The 18,103-nt window shown below is 48.0% G+C and overlaps 2 protein-coding genes across 2 annotated transcripts in view; both read left to right on the top strand.

The window, feature by feature from the left end:
• The window catches only part of LOC108555426 (broad-complex core protein isoforms 1/2/3/4/5), a 13,670-nt gene extending 3,639 nt beyond the window's left edge, over window positions 1-10,031 (top strand). The window contains exons 4-6 of the mRNA XM_017911054.1: window positions 6-523; window positions 994-1,053; window positions 9,301-10,031. Of these exons, the coding sequence (XP_017766543.1) occupies window positions 6-523; window positions 994-1,053; window positions 9,301-10,031 (1,309 nt within the window). The remainder of the gene's footprint in view (window positions 1-5; window positions 524-993; window positions 1,054-9,300) is intronic.
• Window positions 10,032-12,237: 2,206 nt separating this feature from the next.
• Window positions 12,238-13,237, top strand: br (broad-complex core protein). The gene is made up of 2 exons (XM_017911011.1): window positions 12,238-12,316; window positions 12,858-13,237. Exons 1-2 carry the CDS (start codon window positions 12,238-12,240, stop codon window positions 13,235-13,237), a joined length of 459 nt encoding a protein of 152 aa, XP_017766500.1.
• The last annotated feature ends 4,866 nt before the right edge of the window (window positions 13,238-18,103 follow it).

Raw genomic sequence — 18,103 nt, 5'->3', positions numbered from 1 at the left:
GGGAGTTTTCCCCGGGGTGGTTCTCCACCCACGCCAGTAACCCCGACACCGACGACCGTGCAGCAATTGCTACGCAGAGCGCAGATACGCAGGAACGAGAGACGAACGCCGGATCCTCACGATGAGTCGGCGAAGAAGCCGAGGGTGCCGTCGCCACCGCTCAACAACAACGACGCTACGCCCACGGATTTCTCTATGGTGAAGAACAACCATCTGTCGAGCAAGGTCGAGGGGAACGGCGTGCACGAGGAGAACAGCCCCCTGGAAGACAAGATCAAATGCGAGCCATTGGAGCTGACAGGTGGTAACAGTGGTAACGGGGGCAACAACGAAGATTCGTCGGACTCTGGTGCTGCGGCGTCGGACCGACCACCCGCATCGGCCAGCAGTAACGAGCACGAGGCCGAATCCGAACACACGTCCACATCGAATTTTTTGTCCGAAACGAAACTCTTCCCGCCCACGCCTGGAGGCTTTAATTTCAGTATGGCGGCGCTAGCCACGGAGCCAACACCATTGTCAGGTACGTAGATAAATTACGTTTCCGCTAGGCCTGTACGCATCGACCAATTTTCGTCGTCTGTATCGGTGCATCGGTTGCTTTCTCTTTCTCGACACTCGCTTTCGTCTTGTTTTTCTTTTTCTCTCTTCTTCTCCGCGTCGTCCTTTCTCTCTATCTCTCTTCGACACTCGCTTTCGTCTTGTTTTTCTTTTTCTCTCTTCTTCTCCGCGTCGTCCTTTCTCTCTCTATCTCTCTCTCTCTCTGTCTCGCGCGCGCGCGTTTGGTTCTTGCATTCGAAACGCGGGTAGAATTCATCGTATCGGGGGACAAGGACGTTTTATACTTTTCCACCATCGTCGCCGCGTCCTCGTTGTCACGGGGTCTAGTCGAAAAACGATCGTAGAGGGGTCTCCGTTAATTGCGATGCTGCGTACAGGCCGCCGTTCGATCGTTCCTCGTGGGAGGACGTTCGTTGCTACGTGTGACGATAGTGAAATTTCCAGGATTGGGCCATGGGTTGCAACCACCGGACTTGGCAGGAACTTCGCAAGGTAAGAAAGTTTACTATTAGCTCTTTGCCCTGTAAAAATCATCAGAATCGTCGATCGCGGGGGGACTTCTCGAAGAGACGTGCACGTCAGATGTACATACACGTATACATATTTTATTCGTTTGCCGTTTTAACTCGTACGACCACGCGCGATCATTTTTCGCGAATTAATCACGTACGATCCATTTGTCCGGCTGGACTCGGACCTTCGATTTCTTTTGATTTTTCAAAGGGCACTTCTATGCTGTTCCATTATTTTCTATCGACAGTCGATACATCGTGGCCGCAATTGTCTGCGGTGTAGCGGTTCGCTCTAATAAAAAGTAACTAAAAGACTTGTGCAGTTATATCGAACACTAACAAATCACGAATTATAAGAATGAATATACATATATATATATCTATATACATATACATATATTTTTTATTTGGTTGCGGTGAAAGAGCACTACTGTCTGCTTGGACGATTAAAACTTCTTCTAATTGGCATGCGTTACAAAAATCATCGATATCATCATTACTTAAATGATACCATTTACCGAATCGCCTTGCATTTGCATTTCATGACGTCATAACGTTTCCGCGATTATCAACGAATTCGCGACGTTAGAAGGGATTTATCTGCTGACCTATCGTCCTTCCTTTTTCGCGTTAACGTTTATCGCCATATTTCTCGCCCACCTTTTTTTTTTTTTTTTTTCAACTTTCCCGAATGTTTAACAGCCACGGGACGATTCTGTTTCCCACCGTCGCGTTTATTATCGCGTCCGTATTCGGATCCGTTTAAGTCGCGTCGCGACGCTGCTTCCCCTGTATCCGCAGGTTGAAACGAAAATGCGTCGTGGAATTGCACGCGATCGATACGTTTTATAGAGCGGAGACGTTCTCCGTGGATGATTACGGGCAAAGAACAGCAGATACATTCGTTCTCTCGTGTCGTCGAATTCGTTGCGATCATTCTAATTGGCACAAAGCTACCGAAAGAAACCATCACTGTTTTGGCATCGCTGTACAAAGTATTCGCCGCGCGATATCTAGCGTGTTTCAAAAATGAAAAGAAAAAAAAAAGAAAGAAAAAAATAAAAGCGAAAAGAACGAAAAAATCCCCCTAAAATTCGAGAAGAACAAAAAAGTAAAACGCGAAAGAGTAAAACGGGAAATTTGGAAGAAAAATATGAAAATAAGAAACAAAAATAAATAGCACAGAAGAAGTTGACGAGTAACGATGCAGCGACAGACTGTTCTCTTTGTGTACACCTGATCAATTCTGAAAAGAAGTTGGCCAAAGTATCACCGATTTATTAACGCTTTGAGTTTCGCGAGTCGCGTCAAGTGTCGGTTTATCGACGATTGATCTTTCGCTCTATTTATGCGTGCCGTGCTCGTATTGTCCAATTCATCGTTAAGTTTTGTATCAGTGTTGTCGTCCCATTAACGTTTGGTAACGGAATACACGCCGCTGCCGCGATATCACCGATACGAAAGCATTATGACATTGCTTATAATTTTATATTTACGAATATACATATATATATTTATAACTTTCTACATACGTATCGCGTATACGTGCATACGTATTGGCGCACATATCGATCGACGTATTTATATACTTTTCTTTTACCATATATATACATATATATATATTTTACAAGACATTATCGTATGTAGCAATTTAAAGGCTTACAATTACACCGTAAGTGTACGTAATTATAATCGTGAAACATTTCGTCACGAGACACTTTGCAGCTTGCTCGTTTCCAATTACGAAAGAGGATGTGATAGGTCGTCCAAGTTTATCACTCTCTTTTATGTTATTCGAGCGACATTTGACCCTGACGTGCGTGTACCATATGGTAACGTTATTACGGTATATCTTCCGACTTATTGGCATTTTCTTCTTTTTTTTTTTTTTTTTATTTTTTCTCTCACTCGCCCAAACGAGGAATTCGCTCTCTTTCCACGGTGTACGCGTCACGCTCGTGTGCCATGCATATTCGGGGGTCGTGCGACGCGCACGCTGGGGGGCGGGGGTTAACGGTAAACTCGCTTAATAACGGTAAACGTTTTAACGTTGCGACTTTTGCCGAGGGAATACGAGGTGTTCTCGTTTCCATGTCGAGATACGCGTGTTCTGTTAGACCGGTCGAAGACGTGTGTGCGAGACACGGTCCTTTTTTCCTCGTTTCTTCGCCATAGGGAGCAAACGAACGACGAACGCGCGTTCGTCGTGCGTCGTCTGACGCGCCGTCGACTCGCCTAAACTTTTGCGCGAAAGTTTCGCGAATCGCGTAACACGTAAGGAAGGAAGAACGGAAAGAAGAAAGCGAAAGAAGAAAGAAGGAAGGGAAAAGAAATTGCGCCGATCATGGATTACGTTGTTTTTTTGGTCCCGCGGTCGCCAGGGAAAGGTCTTTAAATAAATGCGTCCTAACACACAGTGTCGTTAAGTAAATTCAGGTGCGGTTTCGCCGTCTTCTCGATTAATATTTGAACGGCTGGCTTATACTAGGTTAGTACTGAAAAAGTTATCAGGGGCCGTCGATAAGAGCGCAGATGTTATCCGCAAAATTCAAGGTCCCTCTATCTCCGACGAACGTGGCCAACTAAACATTGGCCTAACTAAAAATACGACGACCTTGGTACGCCACTCACGTTCTTGCGGCGCACTGCGAATCATTAGACACATTAAATTATACGTGGCTGGTTCGCGAAGCTGTGTTCGACCCGCAGCCTAACGCGCTGTATTTTCTCTCCGCGCCAACATCGCTCGCTCTTTTTCTTTTTCAAAACTCCTCCCCCCACCTCTCTCTCTCTCTCTCTCTTTCTCCCTTACTCATACACGCGTACAAACGCTCTCTTTCTCCTTGCATCTCGGTTTCCTTCATTCGCGAGACAACAAAACGCAGTGAACGGAGCAGAGGACGTTACGGCGTTTCTCGGCAAAAATAGACGGGTTGTTTGGGCCGGCAGTTAAAAACGATACCGCGCGCGTGCGCGCGCATCATTCTTTGACCGCGAAAATTTGTTGGTCGAAAAATCCTATCCGAGGCACGCACACACCTCTCTAATCGGTCATTTGCAGCGATGTGTACGCGCCGAATGCCCGTTTGTTTTTTCGCATTTTTATCTCGGCTAAGGCTTGTCGTTCGGTGCCGTATCTATCGCGGCCGCGCGCGCGCACCCGCTCGCGATGAACAATTTTTTTTTTTTTTTTCCTTTTCGTTTTTTTTTCTCCTTTTTTTTTTTTTTTTTTTTTCTTCTGGATCGACCGAGTAAACTGCAACGACGTGATTTTGGCAAGGTTTCAGCCGTCGAACAGGCCGGAGAGATAGTCCGCTGTGCAGGGTCGTCGGTCCCGCGAAACTTTCCGCCTACTCCGTTTTCGTTTGTTAACGACGAACGGTTCTCGAGTTGGCGTTAAAATTAAATGCACGAGCCACGCCGAGCTTTCGATTTTCTAGCGTTGCTCTGCGCCGAACACGACCGCGTACGCGTGTTATATTATACGCGAGATATCGAGCACCGACGAGCCGGTTTCGAGTATTAAACGATTCATCGCGATAATAGCGATAGTGATTAATAGTGGCGATTTTTACCAGATGTACCGGGCCAGATGGGCGGGGTGGGGTTGGGAGCGGGAGTGAAAGAGAGAGAGAGAGAGAGAGGGAGAGCAAGATCTAGAAGTTTCGTAGATCAATTTGGAAAGCGCGCGTTATCTATTCGGCACGGCGATAAAGTGAAATTTTATTCTTGTCAGCGAATAGCGCGCCCGGTCGGGCCGTTCTTTAATCGTCTTTAATTCGTAATGGCTGGTTACGTAAAAAACAATCTTGCCAGATAGAAAGTACAACGTACGACCACTTGTCGCGCGATCAGCCTTAGACGAGAGCGCGAGTTTCTTTGTTCCTTCGCTCTCTTCTCTACTCCGCTCGGTTAACATCTTTTTATTCCGGCAGAGCCGGCTGCGAGCATATGGCAGTCCGCGTGTTTCTAGGCAGATTCGTCGGCTGGAGGAAAAAATTTACAAACGAATTTGCTCGAACTTTCTACCGCGCTATACGTCCTCGTCCTCGTCGTCGTCGTCGTCGTCAATGTCTTCGTCATCGTCGTTTGGCTACATCAAACTCTCCCCGCGGTCGTTAGGAATGCACGGTTTTATAGATCGACGAGAGGAAATCGCGCGAAACAATGGAAATTATACGATCGATCGTGTTAACCTTTCGCACTCTGTCTGTTTTTTACCGAAACGATGAATTTCGCGCGTACCATTTGAAATTGAAATAATCGTTTCGTCGATCGACGCGCGTTTTTACCGATCCTCTCCCGTTATTTCTTTCCTTTCCTTCGTTTTGTTTCCGTGAGAAACGCGTGGCCATCACGCGCGACGTCCGACGACGCGCGATCGTCGTCTCCGTGGCGATATTTCGCGCGTCGCCGTGTACGTCTTCGGCCGAGCTTGGTTTATTAAGCGCGTGTGCCCACCGAGAGAAGTTTTGCATAGAGCCGACACTCGGAGAAAGATGCGTTTATCGCGGTCTAATTTTAAATCTATTCATTCCGCGCCTTTCTCTCCGCGCGCGTCTATGCCCGCGTTTCTCGCCGGTTTCGATGTCATTATCGCAAAGAGAGGAGAAATTTTTTTCCCCGGGCCTAGATATTCTTAGCCCGTTTCCCGCTCGCCACTAAAATTGTTTAAAAAGCCGATACGCAGCGGCGTTGGTAGCGGGACTGCTGCCGCCACGGTCCCGCCACCGTCGCGATTCCCTTTTCTCTTCCTCCCTTCCTTTCTCCCGCCCCCGACTTCTCCCCCGTTTCTTCTTTTTTCTTCCTTTATTTCCTCTCGTTTTCTGCTCTTTTCCGCGAACGCCTGCATCCGCGGTAACCTGTTGTAAAACCCGGCCGCATAAAAATAGCGGGTGCCGAGCTCTGGAGTCGAGCACTTTATCCTCTTTCTCTGTCTCTTTGTATCAGAGGGCGCGTTGCAGCGCATCGAGCAAATATTTATTTCACGGGACGTTCCCAGTGCCGGACATACCTCGCGCCGCCACGACGTATTCTTCTCCTTCTTCTCCTTCTTCTTCTTCTTCTTATTCTTCTTCTGCTTCTTTTCACGGGACGTTCCCAGTGCCGGACATACCTCGCGCCGCCACGACGTATTCTTCTCCTTCTTCTTCTTCTTCTTATTCTTCTTATTCTTCTTCTGCTTCTTCTTCTTCCCCGTTTTTCCTTTCGTTTTTCTCTCTTTCTTCTTCCTTTTTCGTAATGGCCGACCGAATTCTTTCGCACGAAAGTCGCGGTCCACGTCGCGGGTTCCGCGGTGCAACGGGATTCCATCGGTGGGACTTTTCCTCTTCGTTCTTCTCTACTTTTTCTCTCCTTCTTCTCCACCTTTGTTTTCTCCTTCTTGTTCCCTGTCCTCGGTTAAACGAGCGTTCCTCGTAGGGAAAAGATCTTACGTAGCGTGGCACGACGAAGGAAAGGGTGCAGGAACGGGGGAAGGGAAACGGGTTAAGGCGTTTGGCGTTGGAACCACTCGAAAAACTAGTAGTAGTAGCAGCAGCAGCAGCAGCAGCAGCAGCGAAGGAAAGAAATTTTGGGTTACGTAACGTTTGCTAATGGCCTGTTTGCGAAACACGGAATTCATGCTGCCATCTGTCGACGTTGTCGATTCCGATGGTGTGCAAAAGTCTGCCTCTTGCTTACGTGACGTCCGCGAGTCCTCCTTGCATACGTCTATTTACTCGATACTTACTCATCTCGCTCCTTCTCTCTCGCTCCTCTCTCTTCCTTCAGCCGTCTCCGTCCCTCTCTGCCTCTCGTCGTTCGTTTCGGTAGCCAACGATCCGCGTTGGCAATTTACTTTCGGCTGCGTACGCGGCGCCTCCCAAGGCCAAACGAAAGTTCGTTCTGAACCAAATCCGATGGAATTTTTTATCTGTAGTATGTACTTATCGGGGACGCCCAGGTCTAGCTGCTTGTTTTCGCCTTGTGCTATTATCGATGATGAACTTGAGGTGACCTCGAAAACTGCGCAACAGTGAGCGCGGGTGTGACGGAGACGGGTGCACGACGTAGAACGAGAGAGCGAGAAAAGATGGGGGGCTAGGAACGGGTCAGGGAGGGGCAGGAGAGCCACGGAGAGAGAAAGAGAGAGAGAGAGAGAGAGAGAGGGGCGTTTACACTTTCGCTCTATATCGTTTGCTGTCATGGCTGGATCTTTTTTTGCAACACTTTCCAAAACGACCGATACGCTTCTTCCGACAAATTTCTCCGCGTCTCCGCTCTTTCGAGCGCATCTCCAACCTCTCTCTCTCTCTCTCTCTCTCTCTCTTTTTCGTTCTCCCTCCCTACCTCCCACCTTCCTTACCTCCCTCTCTCTCGTTTTTTCGATCGATTCGAGATCGACTTTTTGGGAATTCGCGCAGCGAGTTACGTAAGAGAGGCGAAGAACCGGTTACGATCGACGACGGGTCGCCGACGAATTTTCACCCGAGAGTATTTTCGCGAGGTGAATTGGAAATTTAGCGAAACTCGTTTACGCGTATCGCGACGAATCGCGCGATCTCCGAGAGATCCGAGGAGAGGCGTAACACGGTTCGAGACAAGGTGAAGGTCTACTTGGTTGCGGTGCTTAATTCATTGAGACACTTTAGTTTCGAGCTCCGCCGCTAGTCTTCGGTAGCGTGCGACCACGTCTCTCGCAAAGAAATTCGCTCGGTGCGTTCGCGCTTCTCTCTCTCTCTCTCTCTCTCTCTCTCTCTCTCTCTCTCTCTCTTTCTCTCTTCTCTTATCGTTGGCGAGTTTGATTAACGTTCCGTGCAATTCGACGCATCGAGAAAAAGGAGAAAGAAAAAGGGGAAAGGAAAAATAGGTGCCTCGTGGCGCGTTCGCTCGACCGAGTTCTCGCACGCTGGTTTCGAGAAAAGCGTTTTACCATTTTTTCGGTCGAGGGGTGCGCCACGCTTCGCCCTCGCTCGTTCTCATCCGCGTAGAAACGGATCCGTTTCTCCGTGACTAAGTACGATCCAATAACCGAGAAGGAGACTCGTATCGTTTGATCGCACTGATTTCGCGAAACGCGCAACCGCATCGGATGGAAAAAGGGCCGCGGTCGACGAGGAGGAGAGGGTAGTTCTTCCTGGCGTCCTCCTTGCTTCGCAACCCCCGTCTTCGTCCCCACCACTGTCCACGTAACTCTTTCAAAAGTTCGTAAGACTCGCGTAACCAATCCGGAAGCTACTTAGATTTTTCTCTCCCCGCCGATCTCCTCGGCCCTATCCTCCTCCACTTTTCCCTCTTTCTCTCTCTCTCTCTCTTTCTCTCTCCTCTTTACAACCCCTTGGCCCTCCCTTAGTCGCGATGTACTTTCTCGCTCTCTCTCTTTCTCTTTCCTTCCTTCTCTCTCCCGCTATCTCTCTCTCTCTCTCTTTCTCTCTCTTTCCCCGTTTCATAGTCGCGGTGGTAGCGAGCTATCGATCGCCGTGGCTCTCCGCGCTTAGAGTCAACATCAGTCATAATACAGCGCAACGGCATACGGGGGTTATTAAGAATAATACGCATCCTAGGTATATATCCCCTTCCCAGTACCACGGAAAAACGGGGGAAGGAGCGTCGTACGTGGGGGGTTGCGTTGCTAGGGTAACCGGCTGGGTAAAATCCCGCAAAGAAGAAGCATCGCCGTTATGTTCCTGCTCTTGCTCTTGCTCTTGCTCTTACTCTTACTCTTACTCCTGTTACTACCGCTGCTCTCTCGTTGTATCGACATCTCATCCTCGCGGACGTTATACTGGCTTTTATGAGACGATGAATGTACACTCGCCCTACCTTCCTGAGCTCCCCTAGCCCACCTTTCAACCTTCCTTCTTCCCTCCCTCCAGCCCCTTCCCGCCCCGATCCATTTCTCTCGCTCTTTCTCCCGCGTCCATCTCGCCCCGTCTTCTTCGCGATTCTCCTCACCGATTCTTACCTCCGCGATTCTTCCACCTCCTTTGAACCGGGCCAACGATTAACGACATCCGTACCCGTTTAGTCGGAAAACGAGAGCCGTGATTTACTCGATTCCTTCTTTTCTTACGCCTGCGAGGCGCGCGTGCCAAGACACGCGCGAGCGCGAGTCTGCCGCGATCCGCGAGCGGTTTTTCTATGCGAAACAACGAGATCGTTGTGCTCGTGAATCGCTGGTAATTGATCGGCGTGATCATCTCGGTTGACATCTCGATGGACTCAGCCCCCTCCTCTTTGGTTGCAGACCGGGAGGTCGCCGAGGAGGACGGGGGTTGGCAGTCCGCTACCAACGGAGACAATCAACGGCAAACCGGCCAATCGAGCCAAAGTACAGGAACTAGTCAGTGCGAGATGATGCAGGGGCACCAGCAGCACCAGGAGCTGCCCATTATCGATCTCTTAGACGACATTAACGATCAGATGCAGATCGAGCTCAAGTCGGAACCTCTCTCGCCCAAGATAGACGAGCTCGAGTCCTGTCTGCTCAGCGAGCAAATCGATCTGCAGTCGGATCGCGGCTCGACCAACAATTCTACTAACGGTCCGCGCACCCGTCAGCAGACCGGTAGCAACAACAATAACAACAGGCAACACCAGCAGCAACAGCAATCGAGGACGACACCGTTGAACGAAACCGTTCCATTCGCTGATCTTCGCTGGCTAACGCAGAACGGAAACGTTCAGCCAGCGTCGAAGACTCGCGACGCCTCCAGGACGCATGTCGAGCAAGAGCTCAAGTACTCGAGCCGTTCGATCAGCGGTACTTACTGTAGCTTCTGCCAGAAGACTTTCTCCCGTGCCTGGTCCCTTCAGAGGCACCTGGCGGACACGCATTTTTACGTGCCGCAATCGCTGTCCTGCGATCAGTGCGGCAGGAGTTACAAGTCGAGGAACAGTCTGGTCAGTCACAAGAGTCAGTACCACGCGAGGAAAGAGCGAAAGGAACACGAGGAACAGTGCGAGGTCACGTATTGACCGGCATCCATGGTTTAGTGACCGAATTTGCGTGGAGGTTCCGTCTTGCCCCGAGAGCCACAGACAACACCCCCCAGACGTACGAAGAGACGGGCAAAGGAGAGGAACCAACGCGAGAGAACGCGTGCCATTTTGGTGCGCGATCGATTCTCCCTCTCTCTTTCTATCTCTATCTCTCTCACTCTCTCTTTCTCTCTCTTATCCAACGCGAGAGAACGCGTGCCATTTTGGTGCGCGATCGATTCTCCCTCTCTCTTTCTATCTCTCTCACTCTCTCTTTCTCTCTCTTACTCTCTCTCTTTCTCTCTCTCGTTTCCCGGCATGAGAAAGCAAAGAGACCACCATAGCCGTCGTTTACCTAGCTAATTTTGTACATATCGCCGTGGATCGAATCGTTTCGTTTCGTTTCGTTTCGGTTGCGCGTTTCCGCCGCGTACAACGCGATCCTAGTCTTTTGATCGTAAAAACCAGTTACCTCGATGCTAAGACGCCAAAGAGAGCCGCGGAGTCGACACGTACGCGTTAGTTATATACCTGCGAGGTTCGCGCGAACGTCCCGTTTCCTCGCTCTAGTCGATCCAGTCGCGTTCACACGCGCCAACGTGTCGTGCACCCTGCTACTAAATATGTTCCGCCATCTGGACTAGTTCCGTGCCAAGTTCATGGCTTTCCGAGCGACGAGTGTCTTTCCGCGGCAAAATCGATACCACTCTCCTTCGGTACGACTGTGCTCTTCCTCATCTACCCCGTCAGAGCCAGCCGGGGGTAGTAGTTTACCTACCCCGCGTTGCCGACGATAAAGTCGAGTTTCTTGCGTTTTCCCGTCGATTAGCGGCGACTATCGCTGCTACCCATCGATGGAACGTAGTATCGTAAGCCGCGCGTGTACCGCACAGTCTCGTTTCTCTCGATCGAGCCCGAGATCGAGCGACGAAAATCCTCGTCGCTTCGAATTTTCGCCGATAGAGTACGTACGATACTTTTTTTCCCCCCCGGCCTAAACGCGAGGCGGTATCTCTCGCGAAACGCGCTTACCAAGGACGAATCTATTTATCGGTCGATTGGACTATAACCCATCTATCTGTTCTGGGCCTTTAAAAACAATTTTTCGGTTCCGATACGGTTCCGAACTCGTCGTTTTTCCATATCGTTTCTCGTATCATTCTCTGTCCTACCCCTCGCGTCTCTGCGCCTTTCTCATGCTCCAACCGCGACCGTTCGTTTCTCTTTTTTTTTTTTTTTTTTTTTTTTTTTCTTTTTTTTTATGTACTTCGCTGACATAACAATAACAGAGTCGTCACCTGGTGCATCGTCATTCTCCGTGAAGACGATAATCGAACGCTCGCGGAATCCGTAGTTAACGCTAAGGCAAAACGCGAAACGTAAAACTGTTGCTCTAGTATAGCGTTGAATGTCGTTAGAAATGAATTGAGAAAATAAAAGAGAATTCGATGGAACGAAAACTTGTTGTTTCACTGACAAAATACATACCAACCCGGGGCGCCACGTAGTACCGAACGAAAGTGAACTCGATCCCTGATAGGCGTTTTCGTTTGACAAATCATATATATATATATAAATACAATCGACTGTTCGCTTCATCGCATCATTCCGTTAGATCAAATATCACACTCTTGTATATATATATCCACACACGTATTACCTACAAGATCTACTCTGCTCTGTCTTGCTGTAAATAATACGCATCGACATGGATTACATCTCTGGTGCTCTGAAAACACTAACGTCATCGCTCACGATCGTTCACTGGAATCTTGGAATTGCTTGCTAAAATGAAAAAAAAAAAAAATTAAAAAAAAAAAAAAAAAAAAAAAAAAAAAAAATATATATATATATAAAAGTAATCAAAGTAAGAAACGTAAAAGTAAAATAAAAAAAAAAAAAAAATATGTAAAAGAGCACAACGATGAATCGTGAAAAACAGTACGGCTCACGCTGCCTTCCGATCCGGAAAAGAGCCTTCTGCAATCTAGTCGTGGCCATTGTCATCGTCGTTACGAGCGAACTCGATTACGATTAACACGCGTTAACGATTCTCCGTGTCGAACGATCTCGTTCCAATATTTCCAGTCGTACGTGACGATACAGTGTAACGGCAACCGGAAAAAAGGATCTTTTGACCGTTCTTCTAATCGTTTCGTAGAGTTTCGAAGACGAGACGAAAACGGCTAAGCTCGAAGAGTTTATGCCGGGAGGTAACGCGTCCGAAAAGAAACGAAAAGAAAAAAAAAAAAGAAAAAAGAAATTAGAAAACGGTGACAATGGTAAGACGGCGCGCTGGCAGAAGGTACTTTCCCTGGAAAGCACGCACGCCATCTATAGATAGTGTAACACAGTAAAAAAAAAAAAAAAAAAAAAAAAAAAAAGAAAAAAAAAAAAAAAAAAAAAAAAAAAAAAAAAAGGTAAAAAGACGATAAGTAGAATGTGCGTACGATGAAGATGCTGTGGTAGCACCTGCAAGCGTAATTACGTGGTTCCAAAGTAACGCAAAATAAAAATAAAAATAAAAAAAAAGACAGTTTGAGCACGGCTTGGTCGGGTGACGGTGGTGCAATGTGCGCGACTAATCGAGAAGGGCGCACGAATTCTCTCTCTCTCTCGGCTCGGAAAAAAGGTGGTAGATGGTGGTGTAAGAGTGAGAACATGACGAGGATCGCGGGACACGCGATACGTCTGACTAGAGAGAGGACTCTAGACCGGAGGGGAACGGGTTTCCTCGTTCCGTGTTAACGTGTCCGACCTACGTCCGACCTGACGTTCGAGCACAAAACCAAAAGTAACCCCTGTGTCTGGTTCTGCCGCCAGGTCAGTTGGCTGGCAGCGGCGCGTCCGATGAGTTTCGATGCGAGCCTTGCAACAAAATCCTGACCTCCCTAACGCGGTTGAGGCGGCACATACAGAACGTGCACACCAGGCCCAGCAAGGAACCGATCTGTAACATCTGCAAGCGGGTTTACTCGAGCCTGAACAGCCTGCGGAACCACAAGAGCATCTATCATCGGCAACACAGCAAGAACGAGCAGCAACGCAAGGAGATGGAACAGATGCGCGAACGGGAGAGAGAGCAGAGAGAACACTCGGACAGAGTTAGCTCTCAGCAACAGCAACAACAACAACAGCAACAACAACAACAACAACAGCACCAGGATCAGCAACAACAGCAACAGTCGTCGCGATTGGGATAAACGAGAACCAGGGGGTCCAGGAAAGTTTCGACGAATTTCTTGGTCCTCTGAGTCTCTCGCCATTCGTTCTCCGAGAATTTCCAGTGAATTTCGAGAACATAGGGATCGAGAACGGTGCCGGTGTTTCGCGTGTGCGGCGAACACGGTTACGCACCACCGTTAGAGCGAGAGTTAACGTTCTTCGAGAGATAACGTTCGATGTACACACGCACGCACACGTGTCGTGGACGAGTCGTTAAAGAATCTCCTTTACGCACTGGTCGGATTTATAATATCGGCTTCACGGCAGTACCGTTGGATTACCGAACGCGTCCTATTTCCTTTATTCGAGATACTTACTTACGATAGGCTGTCGGTTTTTGCATACCTTCTCTAGCGCATACCGCGGATCATTAGCCGGCATTTATTCCTCCACGAGGCGGCGTAGCAACCGCCTTCCGGCGAGGGGTGTGCGTGTGCCCCGTCTTCAAGAAAGATCATGTGATAGTAGGCGATATACCGTTATTATAATAGTTTCTCGTATTTTCCTTCGTGCGGATGAGCATTGGAATCTAGGAAAAAGGAAAAAAAAAGAACAAAACCGAAAATAAAACGAAAAAAAAAAAAAGTTAAGAAAAATGCTAAAATTAAAAAACACGGAAAACGAAGCTAGACCTCGAGGCGCACGAATTACGCGGAAAGTTTAATTTTTCTACTAAGGTTACAAAAAACGAAAAAAAAAAGAGAGATATATATATACATATATACATACATATACATATATACGTTGATTCGAGTGTACATAAGATAATAGGTAGGTGCCCGGGTCGAGCAAGATTCGGAACGTTTAGGGACTCGTTGTTCGCGAGCGAACATTTCCTTGCTTCGATCTTTCATTTGACCGTTCCGTATGGCGAAAGAAAGAGGAAAAGGCGAGCGCGTTCCCTTTCATTTTTGTATTACTATTAGTCTACGAAGGGTGGTTGTCGGAGGTAGTCGCGTGGGTACCGCCTGGCACGATATTACGAGGAAAGTCGCAGTACAAAACGTGAAAATAAACTAAGTTAATGTACGTAAGTTAATGATCGTAATGTTCATCGCTTATCCTACGTGTAGAACGTTGACGAGGTACTAGACGCGCGGTCGCCCGTCTCCTGTCATCCTGTTTCCGTCTTTCTCCTGTTTCATCCTGTTTCCCGTCCAGACTCAAACGCGAAGAAAATGGAACTGGTCGAGAAACGGCGAACGAAACGACAAACGAACGGCCTGGTCGCTCGTTTCGCCTCGTTCGCACGCCATTCCTACCTGTCTTCTTACAACAGAGCGACGAATGTGACGATCTGAAATGCGCGTAGTAGAGGTACCTTAAGGTGCAGCCAAAGGAAAGTTACTTAATACCGTTGTTGCGGGAAATGGTGCAATGAAATACCGAAACGCTTTTCCGTTCCTCCCCCCTGACCCCCCGGTTCACGCGTGCATCGGGAAATTTTCGGAAATCGTAACAATGCCGGAAATAACGAGGCCGACGCGCGTCGGCGTCGCACGTTACCGCGTTATCGGCTCCGGAGGACAATTTCGTCGAGACAATCAACGTCGATTGCTAAATTAGCGGTTACGTTCGGCACGGCCGATTTCCATTGGTTCAACGGTGGCATCGTTCGCGGCTACGATCTAGCATTAATTCTAATTTATTCTATTCGAGCGTTCGAGACACGTTTCGTCCAGTGTTCGCTTGGGTTTTCCGCTTCTTCTCTTTCTCCTCCCTTTTCGTACGGTATGTGTCTTCCTTTGTTTTTCCACTTTCTTTACGTACACCTGTATTTTTGTTCGTCTCTGTATTTTTTTCTCTCTTTTTCTTTTTTTTTCTTTTTTTTTTTTCCCCCTTCAAATTGCCCTCTCGACGAGCGTCGTTATCGGGAGAAATCCACCCGTGGTTACCTTCCGTTAGGTTTCGGCTCTTAATTCGGATCGTTGCTTCGCGAGCGCGAATATCGAGACGAGAATTGTGATAGCCGTCGCGTTTCCTCTCGGTCCCCGGAAACGACAGGAATCGTATTAGTCGTGGCAGAAAGATCGGCTTCGACCGTAGAATATTCTTGACGAAGAGAGAGCGTCACCTATACGTAGAATGTACATATAAATTCTGTTCAAACGAAAATAGACGCCGTAGAGCGCGCGTGCGTGCGTACGTATTCATGTAAATAAGAAAGTCTTTTATATCTGAATTTATCGATACGAACGTAATTACATAAGTACATAGGAGTTTATAAATACGTACACACACGCACATAATATGCTACATACTCCGTTCTCTACCATTTTTTTTTCTCTCTTTTTTTACCTCTAATATCGTTGTTTCTCCTTGTTCTTCCTTTTTTTAATTATTACTGTTTTTTTTTTTCCTCTCTTTTTATCGGGCTTTCGGGTATAGCGTACGTTCAATAGTACTCACGCACGTATACGCTTGTCGTATCTTTGTTTTCTCGTTTTCATTGCTATTATTAATCGGATTTTCGAACGAATTCATCGTCTATGATCGATTATCTTTATTACTATTGCATTACGACGATGACGACGATGATGATGGTGATGATGATGATGATGATGATGATGATGATGAATTACTGTATGATAATGTTTATGATTATGAAGATGACGATGACGATGACGATGATTATTATGATGATGATGATGATGATGATGATGATGATATGATTATTATTATTATTATTATTATTATTATGATTATGGTTATTATTATTATTATTATATTGATATTATTCTTACAATTTATCACAATTATTTATATGAATAAAATTTCTTTTTGTACGCTGAGAGAGAGCGGCCCCTGTTATTTTTCACGTATCGGAGAAAGGTGCACGCGGGTAACGTCGTGCCGCTCGTTAACCTTCGCGGTTATTATGCAACCTCGGTGCGTTTTGCATTTTCTTTTCTGTTCTGTTTGGCCGCGTTACACCTCGTTGCCCTGCGTGCGCTTCCGGCCGACCCATATACACGCATACCCCACCGTACTACGTAAGCCCCAGACCCCGTGACACGTATATTCGCCGCCCGAGGTGCCTCGTGTCCGTCCCCGAGTCAATGGGTACGCGTTCACGCTCCACAGCACCGAGGGTCGCACCGTCGTGAATACGCCGTTATGCGCGCCAGCCCCGAGGACCCGCGCGCGCCGGCTCTGTACACCGTGTCTCTCGCCCGTTACTTCTCTCTTACTTCTTCGCCCTGCAAGCTCTTTCGCGCCATCTCCATCGCGTCCCGGAGCTTTCCCGTCCCACACGGCTTCTTCGCCGAACACGCCGCCGTCGGGTTCTTCCTTTCGCTTTCTCCATCGGACCACTCGCGCCGGGCCTCTCCGTTGCATTCCCCGCCTCGTCGTCTTGCGTCGCCGTGCGTCGCCTTGCGTCGCGTCGCATCGCAGTGCCGTCGCGTCCCGTCCGCGTCGCCGCAACGTCGTCGGTTTCACCTTCGATTGTTTCGCGTATATAGCCATTGAAACGTACAGGAAAGGAATGTTACGAGTGAGAAAGAAATCGCTTCGGAGAATGCAGCGGAGACCTCGACTCAGTCACGGCTCAGGGCCGCGCAGGAACGTGCACGCGCATCGATAACCGTGCCTCGAGATTCGTAGAGAATCCCGACTTCCGGTGGCGACGATCCTCGATCGTCGCGTTACCTATGGTCAATGACAAACCAGAGCCCCGAGCCACCTTTCTCTCTACGATCAGTACGATCATACGGAAAAGGAGAAAAGAATTTCGAGCGGCCGCATTTAAAACGTTCTCGCGGCCGGGGGTTGAACGAACGACCCTCGGAGCAGCTGCCACCATGGGCAATCGGCGGCCCCTCGATGAATCTCTGTTTCCTTATCACGTATACTCCTCTTTGTCACCTATTCCATGCCTCATTGCCATCGCATTTGCCACCCCCTCCCCCCCTGAGTAGCCTAAAGACACGCAGACTCGATCTTTCCTCCACCTCGTCATCCCTTCCTTCGTTTTTACCTGCTATTCGCCTACCTAATATACGAACCTCATGAAATTCCGCATTTAGCCCCAATACCGATCATGCACAACACACGCACACGTATTACACACACGCACACGCACACACACGCACACATTACCACCCTCATCATCACAAAACCCCCGGCCCTGCGCATTGAAGAATACCATCAGCGTACACTAATCTTGTCCAGTGATATTAATGGCAGTCGTATCTTTGTTCTTGTTTGTTCCCGGTCCCGCTCGCTCGGCTATACGTTCGGCTCTGGTTCGTCATTGTTCTGTGTGTACCTACCCGCTACCTTCACGAACACGGATTTGCGCTGGGGGTCCATCCACACACGTGGCTCTCCGTGTGCCTCCTCCTACGCCACAAATATTGGTTCGTAACGGAAAATATCTTTTCTTTTTAATTGGGTGTCGATATTTATAACGGACAATGGTGCTTGGTCTCTCTCTCTCTCTCTCTTTCTCTCTCTCTCTCTCTCTCTCTATCTTTCTCTCTAATTCTTCGTAACTCTTCATTATTACGTACTACTATATTCGATCTATCTCTATATTTCTTTGTCACTTTTTTTTTTTTCTTTCTTTCTCTGCTTCAAACCAAAAAATTCTTTCTAACTGACTCACTCTCGTTTCACACTGCTTTCTTACTTTTTTCATTTCCACCTCTGTCTGTATATCTAACCTTCAATCGCCTAATCAATGTTTAACGTACTCGCGTATCGTCGATCTGTTTCGCTCGATGAATGCCATTCGTTCCGTAATTGTAAATCGATCAAACTATCTACGTTTCCCTTTCGTTCGACCGTGGAAAAATGGGGAAACGATAAAACGAACCGGAAAAATGAAAAAAAAAAAAAAA

Source organism: Eufriesea mexicana, unplaced genomic scaffold, assembly GCF_001483705.2.
Source record: "Eufriesea mexicana isolate 0111107269 unplaced genomic scaffold, ASM148370v2 scaffold124, whole genome shotgun sequence".
Classification (NCBI taxonomy): Eukaryota; Metazoa; Arthropoda; class Insecta; order Hymenoptera; family Apidae; genus Eufriesea; species Eufriesea mexicana.
The sequence above is the reverse complement of the archived record's forward strand: the minus strand, read 5'-3'. Positions and strand labels throughout refer to the sequence as shown.

Coding starts and splice junctions, on each gene's coding strand:
- br (XM_017911011.1), top strand. CDS start 12,238: ATGCCGGGAGGTAACGCGTCCGAAAAGAAACGAAAAGAAAAAAAAAAA. Junction 12,317..12,857: donor ATTAGAAAACGGTGACAATG/GTAAGACGGCGC, acceptor TTCTGCCGCCAG/GTCAGTTGGCTGGCAGCGGC.